Source organism: Anthonomus grandis, chromosome 11, assembly GCF_022605725.1.
Source record: "Anthonomus grandis grandis chromosome 11, icAntGran1.3, whole genome shotgun sequence".
Taxonomy (NCBI): domain Eukaryota; kingdom Metazoa; phylum Arthropoda; class Insecta; order Coleoptera; family Curculionidae; genus Anthonomus; species Anthonomus grandis.
This window is the reverse complement of record NC_065556.1, coordinates 29,425,942-29,450,566: the sequence shown is the minus strand read 5'-3', so window position 1 is coordinate 29,450,566 and position 24,625 is coordinate 29,425,942. Positions and strand designations below refer to the sequence as shown.

The window sequence follows — 24,625 nt, the reverse complement described above, 5'->3', positions numbered from 1 at the left end:
ATTCTTTCTTTATTCCATTAGATTCTGAACAATACTATTAGATCCAATCGAAAATCGTCTATCTGTCTAATATCTAAAACTGTTGTTATAGTAGGTATTACTTACCTATATAAAAATTAAAAATATTTATATGAAACGCAAAACGAAGTTTATTTTAATAGAGCTTTAAAAGTGTTCATATTTCTTTTATCTTTTTTTTTAACTTATTTTTATTTCTTGGTGTAGTAAATTGTACTACTTTATTTCAACATAGTCGATAAACATTATGAAAGTAGCGTTTTTAGGCTTCTTTATGATGCAATTTAAGTTACTCCTAGATTTAGTGGGATAATTCAAGTCCCTTACGCTAAATCTTACAGGAACTGAATAATTCGTATGTAGGTTATATCAATTTTAAAGAAATTTTAATTTTTTATAAATTAAATAATAAAACAACCCAACTAATATATCACATAGGTACTTTTCAGGAAGTAAAAACATTTCCTTTTAAAGTTTAGACCGGTTCAGTTTTGCTCAAAAAGATTGGACCTGTTTAGTTTTGCGGTAACAGGTCTGAGGACTTTTAAGATTTAGGAGAAATTTACTATTTGCTTGTTTAGAATCAAGGCAGTCACATTCTTAGTTACCTTTAATCGGGTCCAATTCGGTATTCGGTATCTGATTCTAGCTCTTCACCATTTTTGCATGGGTATTCGCCAGTAAATTCTTGTCCCAATCTAATTCCAAATCTTCCTCCCAATTTTCTCCAAAATATATACGAAATAGAGTTCTAACATTGGCTATTTTTTTGGATTTAGTTTTTTGTATAAAGGCATTTCAGACACCTGGAAAATTATATAGGTTTATCCTCTTTTAATTTTTTGTTCTGTCTTCTTGCTGTCAAATTATACCAGGAAAACACCATTTTGTTCCAATACTCTTTCTAATTATTAAACTGAGATAAGAATATATAAATGAGAACCTAGCTTTCCACCCATTTCCTACATCATCGGTTCATTTATTTAATAGTGCTTACATGACCTGAAATTAGTGTTTTTCTGGCTTGGTTGCTCCAATTATACCAGAAAAACGTCACTTTATTCCAATACTCTTCTAATTATTAAACCGAGATAACAATATATAAATACGAATTCAGCTTTTCCACCCATTTCCTATAATGATCATTTCATTCATTTACTAGTGTTTGGATGGTCTGAAAATACTGTTTTTCTGGCTTGCTTTATTTAATAATCTCGCCATGATCGTAGCCACTGAAGCTTATAAAAAAAACTAAATATAACAATCCCTTTAAAGCCTACTAACATACACTAAACTAATTCTAAATAAAGCCACAATATGCCATTAACATCGAATGCACACGAGAGCCAGATCAAACAATGGCTGCTGTCAGCTTAATTTCTCTAATTTGTTTAGTGTGAGGTGGTGGGTGGCACAAGTCGATAAATATTCCTTGTTCTTCTTCTTCTTCTTAAGCGGCATTTATGACCGGTGACTGACCTTCGGAATTCAGTGCGATTAAATTTATGTCACTGCATGGTCATGTGTGGTCTCCGTTTCACATCCAATTGACTAAGGTTATTATTATGGTCATAGAGGTCGTAAAAGTATATATAGAACCATCAAACTTCAGACCTGTATCTTTGCTACGATTTTAGGGAGAATTCCAATTTATTCTTCTAATCATACATGAACCAAGTACAAGAATACAAGTCAAGATAAAATAGTGTCCAAACTTCATAAATATTAAGTACATACATAAAACCGTAGATATATTTTTTAAAGTTAGTGAAATTATGACAGGCACTTACAACAAAGTATGATAAAACTTAAGATTTAAAACTTCAAAACAGCTTTAAAATTAACAAGTTACAAAAATCATTCTGAAGACAGTCTGAAGACACTTAAATGAATAAAAGGCCTTATTGGTTAAATATTGTTTTATTTTACAACCGACTATGCTTAGGCCCTAGCTCCCTTATATGGTGTGCTAGGACATCGAAGAATGTTATGCAAAAATAATCAGTTACCTCTAGGTTCTTGATAATCTATGAAAGTCGGACAAAGTGCTGACAGCAGCATTCTCGATATCCAAGCCCGGTACATGAGCCCAATTTGAATTGTATTATTAGAATTGCATTAGAGGGTATTAGAGATTAAATATAAGCATAATAGGCCAACAGAAGAATAGAGAGAGATACTTTATGCGAAAGTGCTCTAATAAGATAGATAATTTTTTAATAATCAGCCGATTAACATGCGCCTCTCAAGTAAGTCCAGGATCAAGAATAACTCCAAGAAATTTAACAGTTGTTTCGTCGAAGAGTGAAGTTCTTCGTCTTGGATCTGTTCACTCTATCTCTCTCTGAGCATTAGAAAAGTATTGGCACAAAGTGATACTTTTCTGGTTTAATCTGGCAAACCATAAGAGAAATGCACAATTTCCAGGAGATCCAGAAACTATTAAAAAAACAAAACTATCGGTTAAAAAATTGATTCTCATTTATATATCTTCATCTCAGTATAAGAATTGGAAAAGTATTAGAACAGAGTGCATCTCATTAACAAAATCAGCTAAAGGGTCACTGAGATAGTAAGTAATTGTAAAATAAAAAGCTTGCCTCCGCACTGATAAGACAAATCATTGATATAAATTAGGAATAAAAGAGGCCCGAGTACTGAATCTAATTCCAGGATTAGATATGATCAGCTACAGATAAAGTACGTAGATTTTGTCAATCTAAAGCCAAATTTATTGGACTTCATCCGAATAACTGCTTTTTGCAATATCATTTCAAATAATGTCATATTCATACACTTTTTGTTGTAAATTAAATACCCTGTCCACTAATCCAACTTTCATGAAAATCGATGGTAAATTAAGGGAATTATACCTGTTTTTCTACTAGAGAGTTTTATTAATTTTACACATTTTTTCATATTTAATTTTTTACTCTGAAAATATCCAATTTTTCAATTTTTTTATAGATACACTTTTACTCTAAATTAAATACCCTGTCCACTAATCCAACTTACATGAAAATCGATGGGAAATTAAGGGAATTATACCTGTTTTTCTACTAGGGAGTTTTATTAATTGTACACATTTTTTCATAATTAATTTTTTACTCTGAAAATATCCAATTTTTCAATTTTTTTATAAATACACTTTTATTCTAAATTAAATACCCTGTCCACTAATCCAACTTTCATGAAAATCGATGGGAAATTAAGGGAATTATACCTGTTTTTCTCCTAGGGAGTTTTATTAATTTTACAAATTTTTTCATATTTAATTTTTAACTCTGAAAATATCCAATTTTTCAATTTTATATAAATACACTTTTATTCTAAATTAAATACCCTGTCCACTAATCCAACTTTCATGAAAATCGGTGGGAAATTAAGGGAATTATACCTGTTTTTCTACTAAGAAGTTTTATTAATTGTACACATTTTTTTATATTTAATTTTTTACTCTGAAAATATCCAATTTTTTAATTTTTTTATAGATACACTTTTATTCTAAATTAAATACCCTGTCCACTAATCCAACTTTCATGAAAATCGGTAGGGAATTAAGGGAATTATACCTGTTTTTCTACTAGGGAGTTTTATTAATTGTACACATTTTTTCGTATTTAATTTTTTACTCTGAAAATATCCAAAATTTTAATTTTTTTATAGATACGCTTTTACTCTAAATTAAATACCCTGTCCACTAATCCAACTTACATGAAAATCGATGGGAAATTAAGGGAATTATACCTGTTTTTCTACTAGGGAGTTTTATTAATTTTACACATTTTTTCATAATTAATTTTTTACTCTGAAAATATCCAATTTTTCAATTTTTTTATAAATACACTTTAATTCTAAATTAAATACCCTGTCCACTAATCCAACTTTCATGAAAATCGGTGGGAAATTAAGGAAATTATACCTGTTTTTCTACTAGGGAGTTTTATTCATTGTACACATTTTTCCATATTTAATTTTTTACTCTGAAAATATCCAATTTTTTTATTTTTTTATAGATACACTTTTATTTTAAATTAAATACCCTGTCCACTAATCCAACTTTCATGAAAATCGATGGTAAATTAAGGGAATTATACCTGTTTTTCTACTAGAGAGTTTTATTAATTTTACACATTTTTTCATATTTAATTTTTTACTCTGAAAATATCCAATTTTTCAATTTTTTTATAGATACACTTTTACTCTAAATTAAATACCCTGTCCACTAATCCAACTTACATGAAAATCGATGGGAAATTAAGGGAATTATACCTGTTTTTCTACTAGGGAGTTTTATTAATTGTACACATTTTTTCATAATTAATTTTTTACTCTGAAAATATCCAATTTTTCAATTTTTTTATAAATACACTTTTATTCTAAATTAAATACCCTGTCCACTAATCCAACTTTCATGAAAATCGATGGGAAATTAAGGGAATTATACCTGTTTTTCTCCTAGGGAGTTTTATTAATTTTACAAATTTTTTCATATTTAATTTTTAACTCTGAAAATATCCAATTTTTCAATTTTATATAAATACACTTTTATTCTAAATTAAATACCCTGTCCACTAATCCAACTTTCATGAAAATCGGTGGGAAATTAAGGGAATTATACCTGTTTTTCTACTAAGAAGTTTTATTAATTGTACACATTTTTTTATATTTAATTTTTTACTCTGAAAATATCCAATTTTTTAATTTTTTTATAGATACACTTTTATTCTAAATTAAATACCCTGTCCACTAATCCAACTTTCATGAAAATCGGTGGGGAATTAAGGGAATTATACCTGTTTTTCTACTAGGGAGTTTTATTAATTTTACATATTTTTTCATATTTAATTTTTTACTCTGAAAATATCCAATTTTTTAATTTTTCTATAAATACACTTTAATTCTAAATTAAATACCCTGTCCACTAATCCAACTTTCATGAAAATCGGTGGGAAATTAAGGGAATTATACCTGTTTTTCTACTAGGGAGTTTTATTAATTGTACACATTTTTTCATATTTAATTTTTTACTCTAAAAATATCCAATTTTTCAATTTTATATAAATACACTTTTATTCTAAATTAAATACCCTGTCCACTAATCCAACTTTCATGAAAATCGGTGGGGAATTAAGGGAATTATACCTGTTTTTCTACTAGGGAGTTTTATTAATTGTACACATTTTTTCATAATTAATTTTTTACTCTGAAAATATCCAATTTTTAAATTTTTTTATAGATACACTTTTATTCCAAATTAAATACCCTGTCCACTAATCCAACTATCATGAAAATCGATGCGAAATTAAGGGAATTATACCTGTTTTTCTACTAGGGAGTTTTATTAATTTTACACATTTTTTCATATTTAATTTTTTACTCTGAAAATATCCAAAATTTTAATTTTTTTATAAATACACTTTTATTCTAAATTAAATACCCTGTCCACTAATCCAACATACATGAAAATCGATGGGAAATTAAGGGAATTATACCTTTGTTCTACAAAATTTAAGTTTTTTAAATATAATTGATTTTGAAGACAAATTTGTTTTAGTTAATGTCAAGATACCCTATTAAAAATAGGATATTTTGATATTGATAAAAAAAATCACTTTCACAAAAAACAAAACAAATTTGTCAAAAACAGCATTAATGGCCTTGTACTTGAGAGAGGAAGTACCAGGGCAAAATTAAAAATGCCTGGAATAAAACGAAAAATTACTTCACATTTCACGAGGACACTTGAAATTACTTCAAATATCCGGAATAATGCTTAAAAACATACTTTAAAGCTTGAAAGAAATTACTTAAAATGAACGGATCAGTTTAAAAAAATCTCTCTCTGTTTGCCTTCAAATAAAAAATTAATATTTTCTTATTATTCAATAATTCATTTGCTCTTATGCTGCTTTTCCCCAATTGCCACCCTTTTTAAATATTGCAGTTACCAATGCTTTCTTTAACAGAGCAGGAAAAGTGTTTTCTTTTATACAAACATTAATTAATGCAATATTAATAGTAACAATAAAATCCGTTACACTTTTTATTATCTAGCATTGAAGCCTACTATGCTACAAAATAATCTAGCAAGGAATATCCACAGAATTAATATATAAAAAAAGACGCGCAAAAGTGAAACTTTACTACGTATCATCGCGCGTGTTCGCTTTCTGCGAACGGTTACTGTAATAATTGGATTGTGTTATCATCGGTTTTAACCCAGATAACTAGCGATGGGCATTTCGAGTGTTGCTGTACTTAATGACCGTATTGCGATATTTATTTCTAGTTGACAGTGGCTTTTTTTTTTTTTTTGATTGATTTACTAAAGAAAAATTTTGCACTTTTTTCAAACTTTAACAGAAATGTTAGTAAGGCTCAGGTAGGTAAATTTGGACTTGGCAACTTATAACCATCTGTCCTATTAACAAAGTTACGCCCCCAAAGAGACCCAAAGAAGAGTGGCGAACTTAAAATCGTGTTATCCGAATTCTCCTCTCTTTTGGCAGGTAAAAACAGGCCATCGAAAGAAGTTTATTATACACGTTTCCTGGGAGGGATAAATTTTTTTCGGCCTGTACAAAAGGTGGGCCTTTAGATTTATTTTCTGTATAGAAAATGTGTGGGTTTTTCGAAAGTTATTTACCTGATGTGTCTAAATTAAAGAAGGCCAGTCAGCTGCATAACAGTGTTTTTTAGTGACGACACTGGTGCCAAATAAAACTGTCCTAATTGTCCCATACGTATGTCCAACACGTGCGTATAATAATAAACGATAAAAATAAAGTACAGTTTTGATAGTGATCTGTTGATCACAAGCGGAAATCGGAGAAATCGTGCTTAGGTTAACCGATGACTGGTTTATTACAAAGGGCCCTTTATTTTTTAATTAAGGCTGGAATGCTGTTACTAAAATAAGCAAATTATAATTTTTGGTAGCCAATAACTACTTCATTAAATATGGGACGTTTAAAATTAGGAATTTAACAGTCATTACTGGTCTTATTATACTTAGGTATAAAATTTTATTGGATCATTATTTATTATTACAGTATCAACAGCCATAGAGGCCAATTACAGATACTACCTATAATATGTACTTATTACTAAAATGCAACTAAATAATGCACCTAATAAAAAGTTTAAAATATTTCTTATAATCAATTGTCAATCAATTAATATATTTAAGTATTTACAATTACCCACATTTATATTATCACATATCAGGCCTGAGTGTAATAGTCTAGTCTGAGTCTAATAATTCCTTTAAAATGTCTTAAATCTGTAATAACAATATCAAGGTCAGAGGCATAAATATTAAAATAATCACACATTTTATATATTGGTGAGTTCTTGTATATATTTGTTCTAGGACAATCAAGATAAAAAAAAATTTATGTGGTATTACCAACATTAATAAAGAATGGCAGCATTGCCATAATTTGAGGAGCATCAATCTTATTTGTCCAAATGCGCCGATTTTCTAGGGATAAATTTTCAGAAGCAAATTCTGGTTATAACTACCTTGTTCGGGATAATATCCAAATCTCTTAAAAAACATATAGTTTAAAAATTTGCGGTGTAGACGCTCTATGTTTTTAATCCAGACGTCATATTGAGGAGACCAAATTATGCTTCCATATTCTAACCAGACAATCAAATAGTTTTAAACAACACTCAACATTAAAGTTTTTGGTAGTTCTAATAACGAAACCCATTATTTTGTGTGCCTCATTAACTGTGTTAATAATGTGATCGGTAAAAGCTAAATTAAACAACAACAATTACACCTAAATTGTATTGTAAAAAGTTTGTATTACACCAGTCAACAACCCTATCTAAATCATTCTACAGAGAGATGCCATCACTATAAAGAAGTAATTTCTCATCTGCAAAAAGTAGTTTTTGCGAATCATTGGAAGCACAAGCAATTTTATTCATGGCAACCAAAAATAACCCCCCAAAGGTCCCAAATTGGAACCTTGAGGAACTCCTGAGGTATTAGTGTAAACATCAGACCTGGCGCCCCTAACCTCTACATACTGTTGTCTGTATTTTCTGAATAGGAAGAAATTAACTGCTAAGAAACTAAATCTGTAGTTACATTATTTTCATAAAGAGAGTTTTTTTTTACTCAAAGCATTGTAAAAAAATTGACAAAATGTAATCAAATTAGTTAATGTTGATTTATTAGGCAAAAATCCATGTTGGTTTTCTGATATATTATGACTGACTTCAGCGTTTATAATCTATGAAATAAAGTTATCTCACATACTTTAAAAACAGCATTCAGAATGGTAACAGGTCTATAATAGTTTATCACCTTATTCCCTATTTATGGGCGGTTTTATAGTAGTATCCACTTGAAGAACTTGAAAACCATTAACTGTTTTAACAACTCATATGCAATAATAAAAAATGTTTGTTCTTATACCGATGCATTTGTTACAGGGCCGTGACTGATCCGAGAGACGGCAGACGGGTCGCCCTGAAAAAGTTACCAAATGTGTTCCAGTCACTAGTGTCTTCAAAACGAGTGTTTAGGGAGTTAAAAATGTTGTGCTTTTTCAAACACGAAAACGTAAGTAATGCATGGTAATTTGTCTACGATGGCTCTTAATCGGTGTATGATTTTTTTCAGGTCCTTTCTGCATTAGATATTCTACAACCTCCTCATCTAGACTTCTTCCAAGAAATGTATCCTTTTTATTTCGTTTTTTTAACATATAATGCGGTGTCATTGTGGTTCGTCTAGTCTAGAACAAATTGATGGAATCCTACACAGGGTGTCCCTAAAAGGTCTTTATAAAACCACATATTCCTGATATGAAAATAGGCCAATTGAAAGCAAGTTACTTTAGTCCGGAGTTGCTCCGATTTGGACCTCTATGCGGACGGTAAAGTAAAAAAATGAAAAATTTGTGAGCCCGTATTACTTTAAAAATGGTATCCAGTGGTTTTTTGGGATGCGACACCCTAATATACTATACATATACTACACCCTTTTACTGCGATCATCGGAGGGCGCTTCACACTATACTCTTAATGGTTTTAAATGTCCATAACCTTTTTCTCAGGATAGTTTCTTAATTTTTTGCTGAAAAATATAATTTTTACATTAATTTCAAACAAAAAAATGCCTATTGCTAAAGTTTCGCGAAAGTTCGGTTTTTAGATGTTCGGTATATTCAAACAATTTAAGTTTAATTAAGTTTTATTTAAGAACAAAATTAATTTATTAAGGATTAAAAATTATAAATAATAAGGATTTTATAAAAATTATAAAAAAATCCCCATTTTTAAATTAACTTTCTGCATAACTTCTGCATTATCTCGAAGATTATTTATTGCGTCTTGAATGCGTTGCCATAGTTCCTCTTCATTATTCATTGTTTTCTTGTGTACTACTGACTTAATATGTCTTCTGAAAAAAATCCAGAGTAACTAAATCTGGAGAACGCGGGGGCCATTATTATCTCTACCTATCCACTTATTTGGGTGCCGCATTTTTATTTTTTCTTTTGCTTGTAACATGACTTGTAACATATTTTGCTGGAAGAAGTGTGTTTGATAATGTTTGCCTAACCCAATTTTTTTGTCAATCATGCAAATCATCAATTTCTAATTTAATAGAACACTTACAACGAGATCACCCTTTAATTAAATTACTGGAAACTTATAATTCTAATGACTTAATTAAAAACCAATTCAAACTGTACCGTCAATTTTAATAGTTCTTGCCTATTCAAAGACTACAACAAGCTGCCATTTCCGTCCTAAAAATGTTAGGGTTTTCGCAAAAAAAAAGTATTGTTGATATACGTAGTAAACCAATTGATAATATTCTATTAAAATTATTTATAAAATTGACTGAATAGTGGTGAGTGCCTGTTTCTGCAAATTGTCATCCTCTGGCTTTCTTGTAACACCCTTCTTACTCCTGGGCATATTCTATACGCAGCGTCACTATGGCAAGAACAAAATAATAATATATTAAGCAACTAATGTGAGAAATGCATAAACATTTGCCATATGTTGCAACGTTTTGTGCCACTGGATCAAGATACACGATGGTCCATAAGGCCATATAAAACTGTATATCCAAATTTGCAAACAACACTAAGCCTTTTACTAACTAAAAACTCAGCAATCCAAGTGTTTGATCGGGAATATTCCTGGCTTCCACCTTAATACAGTATTTCCAGCTATTTCCTGTCGTTGAGGTTTTGTTGCTTTTTAGGCTTTGAAAGTGATTATTTGAAATTATTTTTAATTTAATTCCAGACTTTTAGAATCTTTTTTTAAATATTTCAGTCATCGAATTTGAATAAATTGAAAAATGAACATTTATTCAAATGCCTGGAATATTAAAAAAAAATAACCCTAAAAGCATGATGTAAAATCAAAAAATTATTTCATATTAGATAATCAATGATTATTTTAATATTTTATAAGTTTTAAGTTTATTCCACGAGCCATATTTATAATATTACAGGAATTTAAAAAATTATTCTTCAGTTTATTCAATTTTCAAATGCCTGAAACATCAAGAAAATGCCTCTAAACATTTTTATTCCACGCTTTTAGGGATATTTGTTTATTATTCTAGGCATTTAAAATAATTTTTATTCTTCAATGTATTTAACTTTCAATTGCTTGAATTATTAATAAAATGCCTCCAAAATCGTGGAATCAAATAAAAAAAATCTTACATGCTAATCAATGATCGTTTTAATATTCCAGAAATCGCAAATAATTTTTGATTTTATTCCAGGCTTTTGGAGACATGTAAAATTTGCGTAAACTGAAGAATAAAAATTATTTTAAATGCCTGGAATATTAGAAATTGTTTAACGTCTTTGAAATATTCAAATAATCATTGATTAATATGATATATTTTTAAAAAAAATTATTCCACGCTTTTAGGGACATTTCTTTATTATTCTAAGCATTTAAAATTATTTTTATTCTTCAGTTTACTTAAATGATATAATGTCTCCAAAAGCCTAGAATAAAATTAAAAATTATTAAAAATAATTTCTATTTCTAATTTTTATTCTTCAGTTTATTCAACTTTCAGTTGCCTGAATTATTAAGAAAATGCCTCCAAAATCGTGGAATAAAATAAGAAAATATCACATTTTAATCAATGATCGTTTTATTATTCCTGAAATATTAAATAATTTGTGATTTTATTCCAGGCATTTGGAGACATGTGAAATTTAAATAAACTGAAGAACAAAAATTATTTCAAATGCCTGGAATATTAGAAAAATCATCCCAAAAGCATACAGTAAATTTAAAAATTATTTAATATTGAATAATCAATGATTATCTAAATATTCCATAAATTTTAATTTTATTCCACATATTTGTAATATTCCAGGAATTAAAAAAAAAATTCTTCGGTTTATTCAAATTTCAAATGCCTGAAACATCAAGAAAATGCCTCCTCTTTTTAAATTTTTATTCCACGCTTTTAGGGACATTTGTTTATTATTCTAGGCATTTCAAATTATTCTTATTCTTCAGTTTATTCAATTTTCAATTACCTGAATTATTAATAAAATGCCTTCAAAACCGCGGAAAAAAAATTAAATAAATATTAAATTTTAATGATCGTTTTATTATTTCAGAAATTTCAAATAATTTTTGATTTTCTTCCAGGCTTTTGGAGACATGTAAAATTTACGTAAACTGAAGAATAAAAATTATTTTAAATGCCTGAAATATTAGAAATTGTTTAACGTCTATGAAATATTCAAATAATCATTGATTAATATGATATATTTAAAAAAAAAATTATTCCACGCTTTTAGGGACATTTCTTTATTATTCTAAGCATTTAAAATTATTTTTATTCTTCAGTTTATTCAACTTTCAGTTGCCTGAATTATTACGAAAATGCCTCCAAAATCGTGGAATAAAATAAGAAAATATCACATTTTAATCAATGATCGTTTTATTATTCCTGAAATATTAAACAATTTTTGATTTTATTCCAGGCATTTGGAGACATGTGAAATTTAAATAAACTGAAGAACAAAAATTATTTCAAATGCCCGGAATATTAGAAAAATCATCCCAAAAGCATGAAGTAAAATCAAAAATTATTTCATATTAGATAATAAATGATTATCTTAATATTCCATAAATTTTAATTTTATTCCCCGTATTTATCATATTCCAGGAATTAAAAAAAATTATTCCTCAGATTATTCAAATTTCAAATGCCTGAAACATTAAGAAAATGCCTCTAAACATTTTTATTCCACGCTTTTAGAGCCATTTGTTTATTATTCTAGGCATTTAAAATCATTTTTATTCTTCAGGTTATTTAACTTTCAATTGCCCGGATTATTAATAAAATGCCTCCAAAATCGTGGAATAAAATAAAAAAATCTTACATGCTCATTAATGATCATTTTAATATTCCAGAAATTGCAAATAATTTTTGATTTTATTCCAGGCTTTTGGAGACATGTGAAATTCAAATAAACTGAAGAATAAAAATTATTTCAAATGCCTGGAATATTAAAAAAATGCGTCCAAAAACGTGGAATAAAATTTAAAAAATAATAAATCATTATTTCATTTATAATAATGAAAAAAAATATTTCAAAATGATTAATTTCAATTTTGTTTTTAATATTCGTTTGAAAAGAATCCTAGTCTGGTATTCTTTGTACGCGTTCTTCGTTTTTTTTTTTTTTGATACATTTTTTTTTTGGGTTTTTCGCTCACGGTAAACCGCCGAGCATCGATCATTTTCTGCCAAGATCCACTTCTGTGCAACTAGTACAGACTAAAATCGCTGTTTTGTGGCAATTTAACGCTTTCGTAATTTTTGCGTTCCTTTGTGGATTAATAGCTACAAAATTAGCAAATTAAATAAATTATATCTCTGTAGGAGTTCTTTTAAAACATTTTGCCACCCATATATTTGACCATAGGTCAACATAAAATGCAATATAAAAGGGTGGACAAGAAAAGAGTGCTGGGCTAGGCTATCTCGCGGAGAGTGGTCGTGCAAGTTCTTTAAAACAAAGGAAGTAAATAAAATAAAGCTCAAGGGTGCCAGTGACCAAATTGCCCTTAAAACACCCCTATAGAATTTAAGTAAAGGGCCACACAATGCTTACTATAAAAACTACTGCATAAAATAAAGACCCAAGTATCTACAAATTATCAGTCTTGTAAAAGCTCTGCCTCTGGAAATTAGGGTCAAATAAAAGCTTTAAAATTTATCTTCAAATGACAGGTAAATTTAATTCAAATTTAGGTTGTTAATTATATAATTTTAATTGGGGGAATAACCGTAAGGTTATGAAAATATCAACACTACTAAAACAACAAGCTATTATGCCATTAGATTAATATATAAAATAGTTTAAGCAAAAATCAACCGTTTCAATTTACCAGTAAATAAACAATAATTGCAGAAGTAGTAGTATTCTACTTGTACGTGAATAACTTACCTATACATAATAATAACGAAAACAAAACATAGATAAAAACAAAGAATAATAATAACAATTGGTTCCCGAACTTAGATCGTAGCTACAGGTAATTTAGATTTTAACGAGTTCAGTATGAAATGTCTTTTTTTTTAGGATTTGGGTCATATCTGTGTATGTCTTGTTCAGTGTTTTTTTTTTTAATAAGTCAATTTTTGAGATCTGCAATTTCTTAGTTTAGTTATCCTATGTGTTTATTCTTAAATTATTAAATCATTCTCTGCCTACCTGATGTATCCAATCTCTAACATACATTTTAAAATTTTTATTATTTAATTTATCTATAATATTATAGGGAACAAAGTTGAAAATTTGTGAAATGTAATGCAATAAATAATTTTTTCAGTCCATGCTTTTGGAATAATTTTTTTTAATACTCCAAGCAATTATAATTTAAATAAGCTAAATACTAAACATTAATTTAAATGACTGGACTAATAAAAAAATTATTCCAAAAGGGTGTAATATAAAACAAATGGGGCAGGAAAACTTTATCAAACACACTTCTTGCAGCAAAATATGAAGAAGTTAGGTTACAAGCAAAAGAAAAATTCGGTACCCAGGTAAGTAGATAGGTAAAGATTATGGTGGCCCCCGCGTTCTCCAGATTTGAGTACTCTGGATTTTTTTCCCTGAACATATTATGAAGTCCGTGGTATACAAGACGAAGGTGAATAATGAAAAGGAACTATATAGCCGCTAACTTTAGCGAGTTTTAATACAAGGGTCTTTTTTGTTTAAAATTGATGAGTAAATTAATTTTTTAACGAAAAATACTACACTGAGAAAGAAAGGTCACAGTAAAAAGGTTTTGCAATCCAAAGAAACCCTGGATACAATTTTTTTTTTTAAATACGTTAAAAAATATTTGTCGTTATTTAATTTTACCGTCCAATAGGGCGGAATCGGAGCAATTTCGGAATAAAGTAATTTACTTAAAATCGGCCTATTTTCATCTCATGAATGGGGACACCTCGTATAACATAAAAGATGTTGATTCAGTAAAAAACGAAAGTACAATAATAATTCTTCTAGGTAATAAATTATCGCAGTTCGTATGTCAACGGCCAATATAATGTTTTTTTTTCCATCGATCGAGAATTATTTATGACCGTTATGTAGGAAGTTCATTTATAATGCGGCATATAGTTATCAAGATTAGCGGTAAACAATTCAAAACAGCTGATTTCATAAATCGTTTTATGACCTTTTAAAGGAAACATTCATACTTAGTAGTAGCTTATCAAACTGATGGTGCGTTTATCACATTAGCTTGTCAAGTTGCAAGAAGAAAAACTCGATCGGTTAATTAGTAATTTAATTTTATTATCGGCTCTTTGTTTGTTGGGTAAATAGTATGTGACCCAGCCGACAAAGGAGGAACAATAAGAGCCACCAGAGAAATTTCAAAAATAGCTCGTTTTCCTGCGTCTTTGTTTGAGCTATATTCGAGTTTTATTTGTCTCTCAGACCTTGCAAAGCTCAAATGTAAAATGCGTGTCCTTGGTCGGAATTCTAAATATAATCGTCGGTTCCGTTTTTCACCCCCTCATCACACATAATTATTTCTGTGAACTATTTTAAGAACAAAGTAGTTTTAACCAACATTTGTATCTCGTAGAGGATGTTAATGTTCATTATGAGGAAGTCTACAGGGTGGTTCGGATCTTTGCCACGAAAGTTTATTACAGACAAAAATTGAATTTCCACATATTTGTGATGATAAGAAATGGCGCAACTACTGCTATTTTTATAGCGATACGCTTTAGAAATAAAATAATGTTTTCACGTTTTACTCGAAAACCTTAAGGTAATGCGAGAAAAGTATAGATTAAAAAAATATAGATTTTTTAATCACCTATAATTTGCTTGGAAAGCATTTTTTCTCGGGCAATTATTTTCTGCAAAAGAACCTTTTTTTATGAACCCTACCCTTACCCCCCCACCCACCCCACACCATTTACCAGTAAGAAATTCTTTTCAAAAATCATTGTTTTCCCAAATAATACGCATGAATACTAACTGGTTTCATCCTTATTATCTCATCTAATAACATAGTTTGTTTATTTAAATTTTATATAATTATATATATATGTATATTAATAAATATTGAATACAAAAGCAGTGCTATTAGATTGGATATTATGGACGAAAAACCTTGATTTTTCAAAAGAATTTCTTACTGGTCAAATGTTTGGGGTGGGTGGGGGGGTAAGGGTTTTGTTAATAAAAAACAATGCTTTTGCAGAAAATATATTTAATTTAATAATACTGTTTATTTAAATTTGATATAATTTTATATATAAATGTTTAGTATAAAAACAGCGTTATTAGATTGAATAATATGGATGAAAAACAGTGAGAGGAACTTTATTAAATATTTGAGTGAGTTTAAAAACTAGATAAGTAAATTTCGTGTCAATGTTTTTAATGCTAAAATTTTTTCCCCTTTGTACACAGAATCGTATATGATATACGTATACTCTACTGTTTAATAAATATACCAAAAATTTACTAAAAAATTGTTGAATAAACATATATTTAACAATATTCATATATGATGTGTTGATTGGGATGGGACTCTTGTAAAGTTAAGGGAAGATTAACTCAACTCATTGGCTGCTATAGAATTTATTTGACGTCGATATAAATTGGGTATTCAGTAAAATTGTTCGAATATATTCTTTAAATTCGTATTTGAGTGTGGCTTTTAATGTTAATTTTATTTTAAAAGCTTAGTGTTTTTTGTAGTATTTTATAGATTACAAAGATAGTCTAATTACCATACCAAATTTTATTTTTTTACTCGAGAATGGTGCCGAGTACGTAAAAAAGTCAAAAAACTTAATTTGCCTCAAATTAAATGAAGACTTTAAAAATGATTTTTATTTTTGGAAAAACCAGTGGCGTATAATTTTTTTTGTTTCAGAAGAATAACGAACACGAAATTCAGAACATTCAGTGTCCATCTCGTAAGGACAAAAGGAAATATTTCAAACAGTGTAAATGTTAAAAAATAAACAAAAATAACTTTAACGCCCTGTAAGAATACTTCTACTTAATTACTCTGTTTCACTTAGAATACTTGGTTAAGATTTGAACTACCCTGAATAAATACACTGCTTGATAAATTTAGTTGACATAATATTTTAGGATACTGTATAATGTCAAGTCTCAGTTTATTTAAATCACTTTCACATGTTTTAACTCCAGACAAATTATCGCGTACATTTGGGTCAGTTAACCAAAAATTACAGGTATTTAACTCACCTTAATTGCTTGTTTAATTGGAACTAAATTAGTCACGTTTATTTTTATACGCAAGCCTATGTAACCAACTTGTTTTTTGAATAGTAAAATGGTCCTGGTTCGCACACCCGTTTTGGCATAAAAGATCTTTTTTTTTTCTCATTAATAAAATTGGTCCCAGCGTGGTATACGCGCCACTCTAATTCCGCGCATTATGTTCTCCCTGGGACGTGAAGGGGCGTATTATCTATTATTATCCGCTATATATATCGGGAAAAGGGGGCAACGCCTATATAACGGTTCCAGACATGCACGTACTGTCCTGGGAAACGACGACATTTCTTTTACCGATCATACCGAAATAAAAGAAAATTTCAGGTTTTTGCCCAATCGTAATATGTCAGGTTATTTTCATAATTGCTTTGTATTCAAGATTTCCGCTATTTGACGCATTTGTAAAAACATATTTAGCTTTGTTAACAATCCGTGGCGTTGACTACAAAGAAAATCGCATTTAAGTTCCACCTCTCTGTTGGACATTAGAAAGTCAGAGACAAAGGAATTTACTAAGTTGATTAGACGTATTTCGCCTTATATGAGGACATCTTCAGATTTAAAAATAAGGTAAAAAATCACAAACGTAAACCTAATCAAAAATATATACTTCTATAGTCCATTTCAAATAGATGGAGAGTAATACGACCTCTTTAAGTATGCAGAAGGGATATGTGTAAGAAATTTTTATCATTTATTCAAAATAATCCTTAAAAATATCATATGCATTCATACAGTATTGTGCAAAAAGATAGCAACATTGAAATTTCCTGTATATATCTTTTAGTATCTATTTTATAAGTAAGGTTTATATATTTTATTATTTACAATTATAAATAATAATTAAAAATATTACGGTTATTTACAAGAATAGTTAGAGTCTGTTTATATTTTCATATTATCATATTTTTTGTATCATAATAAATAAAACACCAAATTGTTTTATGCAAATTTATTATTCAAAAATATAGCAACAAAAAATAGTTTTGATTCTAAAAAAAATATAACCCAAATAAATTAAATTCAATTTAATATTTCGTGTAGTACCCCTTCTCCTTTATAACATCTGCACATCGTCTTGGCATGGACTCAATTAATTTCATAATATAGTCATTGATCACTTCTTTCCAAGCCTTTTCGACTATTTCAAAGAGAATACTTGTATTAGAGCATGTTAGGTGCCTGATTTTGGTGTCAATGTAATGCCATAAATTCTTTATAGGGTTTAGGTCTGGCGATTGCGACGGCTAGACCATTAGATTTATTTTTCATCGGATAGCCACCTCTTAACAAATTGAGAAGCATGTTTTGGATCATTGTCATGCTGAAATATGGCTGTTACTAGCATGACTGCATCCATATATGGCACTAAATGTGTTTGCAGAATGTCTTTGTACATGAAACGATCCATTTTGCCCACTATTCTTACTATGGGTCCCATGCCACGAACCGAGAAACATCCCCCGCCATGTTTAACTGTGGGGCAAATGTACTTTTTGTTTAATCTTTGTTCACTGGGGCGTCTGACGTACATCACTCCATCAGTCCTGAATAAATTGTATTTAGATTCATTACTAAATATGACTTTCTTCCAATCAGCTACAGACCAGTGGACATGAGATTGGGCAAAGTGAAAACGAGCCTTGACGTTCTTCTTTGAGTGTAACGGTTTTTTGGCCGGGCAACGAGCAGGTCAAGTAATCTTCTCCTTACGGTACTGCAACTGAGGTTTACTCCTCCACCCTCTTTTGATTTTGCCAAAATTTGGGAAGAAGCAGCTGCCTATCCGACCTCAAATTTGTTTTTCTGATGGGTCTACCAGGAATGGGCGCCGGTGCAGCTGTGGCAGTAAGGCGAATTTTTTTGCAAACTCTGGATACGATTGACCTGTGAAGCCGTAAGCTTCTTGCCATGTCACTCTGCCTAACACCATTTTCGTAATGCTCCACAATAATTTTTCTTAGATCACCAGATATTAATTCTTTACTTTTAAGTACACGCCAATAAGAGGCGTGTACTTAAAAGTAAAGAATTAATATGGAATAAATAAAGGAACAAATAATATTTTTGAAAACATCGCTTGTTGCTATATTTATGCACAATACTGTATACTTGTAATAGTCTAATATATCCTTCGTTAAGCCAGGTTTCATCAAATATAAAAAAAAATTATTTTGGTGGTTCTTAGGAATTTTCTTCTCCAGAATACAATTTTATCGCTTTCCAGTAGAACCGGTTTGTGAATATGCTTTTCCCATGCAAAATCCACATTTTTTAAAGTGTGTATCGTCTCGATCAAGCTCCGTTAAAATTTTATCTAAAATTGGTATTTCTTTTATGAAATGAAAAGAATTGAATGAAAACTTTTCTTCTAACTGCATGTTTAGTGTTTTCATTAAGGACTCTACTCTACTTGCCCTGCATTAGTTTATAAATAGTAGATATTCCTATTCCAATCATTGGGTTTAATTAAACGGTTTAATTTAAACCTTCAATTATCGATGAGTAGCACGGTTTTTTTCCCAAACGATCAATTGATTCCAACTTGGTTGTTTACTCGGAATATATACTCTGTTCAATGGATTGTCAGACGCAGGTATACTCTGTGTACACCGACTTCAGCAAAGCATTTGACAAAATTGATCATAACACTTTATTACAGAAATTTGCTGGAGTGACAGTTCATGGAGATTTCCTGCGGTGGTTAGCGTCGTACATTTTTAATCGATCCCAGTATGTTCATGGTTCCCACTTGAGGCCCTTACTATTTATAATCTACTTAAATAATGTTATAAAATGTTTTACCTTCTCCAAAATATTACTTTATGCAGGCGATATTAAAATTTTTGCTTCCATTAATAATCTCGGTGATTGCTTTCTCTTAAAAAATGATTTTGACAGATTTTATAAGTATTGTCAGAGAAATAAACTTTACCATAATTATGATAAATGCGCATTCATTAGTTTTACACGTAATACTAACTTATTTCAATTCGACTATAATTTTAATGGAATTCTACTTAAGAGGACTGATAAAGTGAGGGATCTGGGTGTCATATATGATCAAAAGCTAACTTTCGCAGAACATATTAATTACTTAAGCACCAAGTGTAATCGAATGCTGGGATTAATTGTAAGAAATAGTAGGCTATTAACCTCTAAAAGCTCTCTAAAAGCATTATATTTTGCCTATATTTATAGTCGTTTGGGTTTTGCCTCCGTCGGTGCATGCTAACATATTGGAAACAATACAAAATAATTTTTTTAGATTTTTGGACTATAAAAATACTGGTATATTTAACTTACATGCTAATTTAATAGAACTTAGAGTTAAATATCAATTATATTCACTTGAAACACGGCGCTCTCACACAGACATGTTCTTTCTCTATAAAATAATTAACTATCAGATTGACTCGAGTTATCTAATATCTCAAATACCTTTCCATATACCTCAGCGAAATTTTCGAAATTCTTATTTGTTTCCAGTCTGTTTGTATAGAATCGATGTATAGCAAGGAATTCGCCGTTAAGTCGTATGCTTTCCTTATATAATTCCAAATTTTTTTCTGTAGATTTATTTTGCCGCTCTCTACGTTTAAAAAGAGAATCAGAGATCCTTGTTCTAATTAACAAAAACACAAAAGTAGAAACTTAGCACTTCTGCTCTTAAATTATTTTTTAAATTTTGTATTAGTTAAGTACACCTGAAACACTTTGTAATTTGTGGATGTTCCTTTGGGTTTCGGCCTGTTAATATCCTATTGGTTTTCGGGAACATATGTGACAACTTCGTTTACAATAAAACTAGGGTGGTCGTGTTTGAACACATTTAAAATTATAAATTTTTCATTGACTGTTTCATTCAAGTAGAATTATTATTAGAATTTCTTTTCGTTGGAGTAAACGACTGAAACATTTTTTATTTTTAATATCAATGTTTAAACACTGTATAAAAATATATAACACTACGGTGTAACAGCAAATATTACCATGTTCAAGACTTTTAAAGTAATATTTATATTATCCAACAGGCTTACGTTACTTGCCAAATTAGTATATTAAATAATATGCTAATCTGTATTACATTTAAAATTGCTACTTGTAATACACTTCTTGTAGCGTTCCAACCCTACATCTTTTCATTATTTATGTCCTAGGCCTATGGACAACCACAAAACTTTCGGAAATTTACATTTTATTACTCTCTACCTATTTGAAATATAGTATAGAACTTACGAAGTGTGTTACAATTGAATGTGGCTTAAAGTTAAAAACGTCATTGACAGAAGCTATACAATTGGGCTTTTCTTGCTTTTAGTAATGTCCATCTTCTCAAATAAATCAAGATTATTACCCTTGGGAAACTTCAATAATATAGATAATAATATGTTAATTTGTATTACATATAAAAGTTGCACCTATCTGTAATACTCCTCTTGTAGCGTTCGAACCCTACCCTTTTTTATTATCTAGGTACTACGCCTATGGACGACCACAAAACTTTCGGAAATTTACATTTTATTACTCTCTACCTATTTAAAATGTAGTATAGAACCTACCGGGTGTATTACAATTAAATGTGCCTCAAAGTTAAAAACGTCATTGACACGAGCTACAATTGGGCTTTTTTTGCTTTCAGTAATATAAACCTTGGACTTTGTGACACTTCAATATTTTAGGATATGTAGGAGAGCAAATGATTTGCAAAAGTAAACTTTGTATCTGCTGTCAGAGTTTTTAGATTTATTAGAATAAGTCATGTGTTCTTGTAGAGATTTTTCTACCAGACTGTTTTATGTAAATAGAGTTGCAATCATCACAACTAATCGAGTGAACCCCTGTTTTTTTTTTATTGAAAAAGGGTCTCTTTTTTTGTCTTTATTATTTATGAGATGAAAAATTGAATAACATTGTCTGTTTTTGAGGGTTTTCTATAAATTTGCAAATAAATCTTGTTTTGCTTTCTGATTCTTGTCATTTTCATTCTTTAATGTGCAAATAACATTCAGATTTATAGAATTAACAAAATTCAGGAAATCTTTCAACTGCCTGAAACTAAGACTTGCACTGTCCAGAATGAATACAATTTTTTTCAATTGTCTGAAAACATGATAACGTTTAATGTTGACCAGAGCTAACAAAGATGTGTGATGGTTTTCGGAGGACAAATTAATCACTAAAGTCTTGAGAGTTCTTTAATTCGGTTGATTCACATTAATAGAGACCCTACCAATAATTTCTTTTCTAAACTTTAATCACTTTAGAATTTTTTAATAGTACGTCCAAAGTCCAAACTATATCCCATGAATCCCAACTGTTTATGGTTTCCATAATATTTTATATACACACTTTGTCAAAATCAGAGGTTTACTCAATAAATTGTGATGATTGCAACTCTATTTACAATATTACTGTATATTTGATGAGACTTATCTACTAAGCCATTTAGAGGACACGGACTTGCTATAACAATTTTTTCAGAAATTTAGGAAGTTTAGTGGCCCTCTTTAGCCCACTCTCGTCTATAATATCTAAAAGTTATATAATTATTCGTACTGCGACTATTTACGACGACCGATATTTTTGACAAGCAAACGTATGTATATCTTAAAATAAGTGGGTTTTACGAGCATGCTCGACCGTAGAACTAACAGCAATAATTACGTCGACGCTAGTGGTCCAAAATAAAAAGAATCTATTAGCAAATTATGGCGTATATCACATAAGAAATGAGACCGTGCCCCACATCCTTATCGCGATTGCTGGGGCGTTGGCCAACATAATGGAACGAGAATTATTATTTTTTTTTTAAATATGATCCACGCCAAAATCTCGCGCACTAAAGGCGAAACAAAGAAAAGCCGTTAGGTGAGCACGAAATCCTGAATATTTTCGCATTTCTATCGTGATCGCACATAAATTCACACTGAAATATTACTATAATATTAATATCTCTAAAATATCTTTTATACGTTTGCAATATGCCTATGTGAATATTTCCTAGTGGGTACTAGGAAATGAACAGTTTGCTACAAGACCCATCCAATGATTGATTCAACTTTGGTGATCTCCGCTTTAGTAAGTTTTTTTAAATAACTAAGCTGATTCATATTTTTATCAATAAAGTAGGGTAATTAATCCGTTGTATATAATTCCACAACAAACGTTTACTTTCTTCACGGAACAAAAACATTCAATTTGGGAACTAACTATACCATTAGCCAAAAAGGTCGCCTTATCTGAGAAAAATATATTATGGTCAAAGTTTGACCATAATATATTTTTATATAAGAGAAGATGGACATTACTAAAAGCAAGACAAGCCCAATTGTAGCTTCTGTCAATGACGTTTTTGACTTTGAGCCACATTTAATTGTAACACACCAGGTTCTATACTGTATTTCAAATAGGTAGAGAGTAATAAAATATAAATTTCCGAAAGTTTTGCGGTCGTCCATAGGCGTAGGACCTAGATAAAGAAAAAGGGTAGGGTTCAAACGCTACAAGAAGGGTATTCCAGGTAAGTGCAACTTTTAAATGTAATACAGATTAGCATATTATTTAATATACTAATTTGGCAAGTAACGTAAGCTTTTAAATAAATAAATACGGCTGGTAATAAAAACACAGTGTATAATTTTTACTTTAAAAGTGTTGAACATGGTAGTATTTGCTGTTACACGTACGTAGTGTTATATATTTTTATACAGTGTATAAAATTAATATCAAAAATAAAAAAAAATATTTCAGACGTTTACTACAAACGAAAAGAAATCTACTTGATCGTCACTCAATGAAAATTAATTAAAAAAAAATTAATTAAATGTGTTGAAACACGATTACCCTAGTTTTGTTGTAAATGAAGTTGTACAGATATGTTGTATTTTATAAGTATTTCTGAATCACAAATAAAAATTAAGATTTATACCATGATCGTTTATTTAAAGAATATGAATAAATTTAGGGTTATATGCTATTATGATTTTAATACCCTTAAAAATTTGTTGAAATTTCAAAATCCAGCGCAATCGCAGCAATAGCATCAGGAAATCATCTTTTTTTAAGGGTAATTTTACAATTACACGTATTTTTTACTAGTAACAACTTTCTGGCTCCCCGTCTGACTTGAAAAAACTTCATATTTATTTTAAACGCGTGCTGATTATAAATTCAAATATTCTCGGACTGCGTTTTTAAATAAAACTTACTTAGATGCCCCTGAAACTTATTAATGGTCTATTCCTAGGGCAATGCCCTTAATATAAAGGCTCAATATCCTCCCCTATCACTACTGTCATGTGATTATCTATTGTTTAAAAATTCAAGTTTACGAAGTTGTCCCGCATATCCCGTAAGGTTTAACAAAGAACCGGGATATTTATTTATTTAAGTATAAGGCTCTCCTACAGAGAGACTACGCAATCCAATAACAGGAAAGCACAAAATATGTTATGAATTTTAATACAAGTAAGCGCTTTGCCGAATATTACATTTTCAGCAAACCTAACAAATATACCAAGTAACTTTAGTTAGTAATATCTCTTATAAACAATAAAAAAGTATATACAAGGTGGTCCAGTTCAAACGTCATTAATTTCAATACGTGATAGAGAATTGAAAAAGAAATAGACTTTCATTATAAATTTTTTTTCAAACATGTTTAATAACAAAGATACAGGGTGTTAAAGTTAAGAATAATTATTTGTTTATTTATCATAGCTTTTAAACTATCAGCTCAATTTTAATTAAGTTTTGCATGCAGGTTATTGTAGTGAATTGTC

The 24,625-nt window shown here is 29.6% G+C and overlaps 1 protein-coding gene and 1 long non-coding RNA gene across 3 annotated transcripts in view; one reads left to right on the top strand and one right to left on the bottom strand.

The window, feature by feature from the left end:
* The window catches only part of LOC126742237 (uncharacterized), a 263,438-nt gene that overhangs the window by 181,568 nt on the left and 57,245 nt on the right, over window positions 1-24,625 (bottom strand). The gene's annotated exons all lie outside the window — the stretch shown is intronic.
* LOC126742232 (serine/threonine-protein kinase NLK) overlaps window positions 1-24,625 on the top strand; it is a 112,352-nt gene that overhangs the window by 50,389 nt on the left and 37,338 nt on the right. The window contains 2 exon segments of the mRNA XM_050448858.1: window positions 8,473-8,602; window positions 8,663-8,718. Coding sequence (XP_050304815.1) covers window positions 8,473-8,602; window positions 8,663-8,718 — 186 coding nt within the window.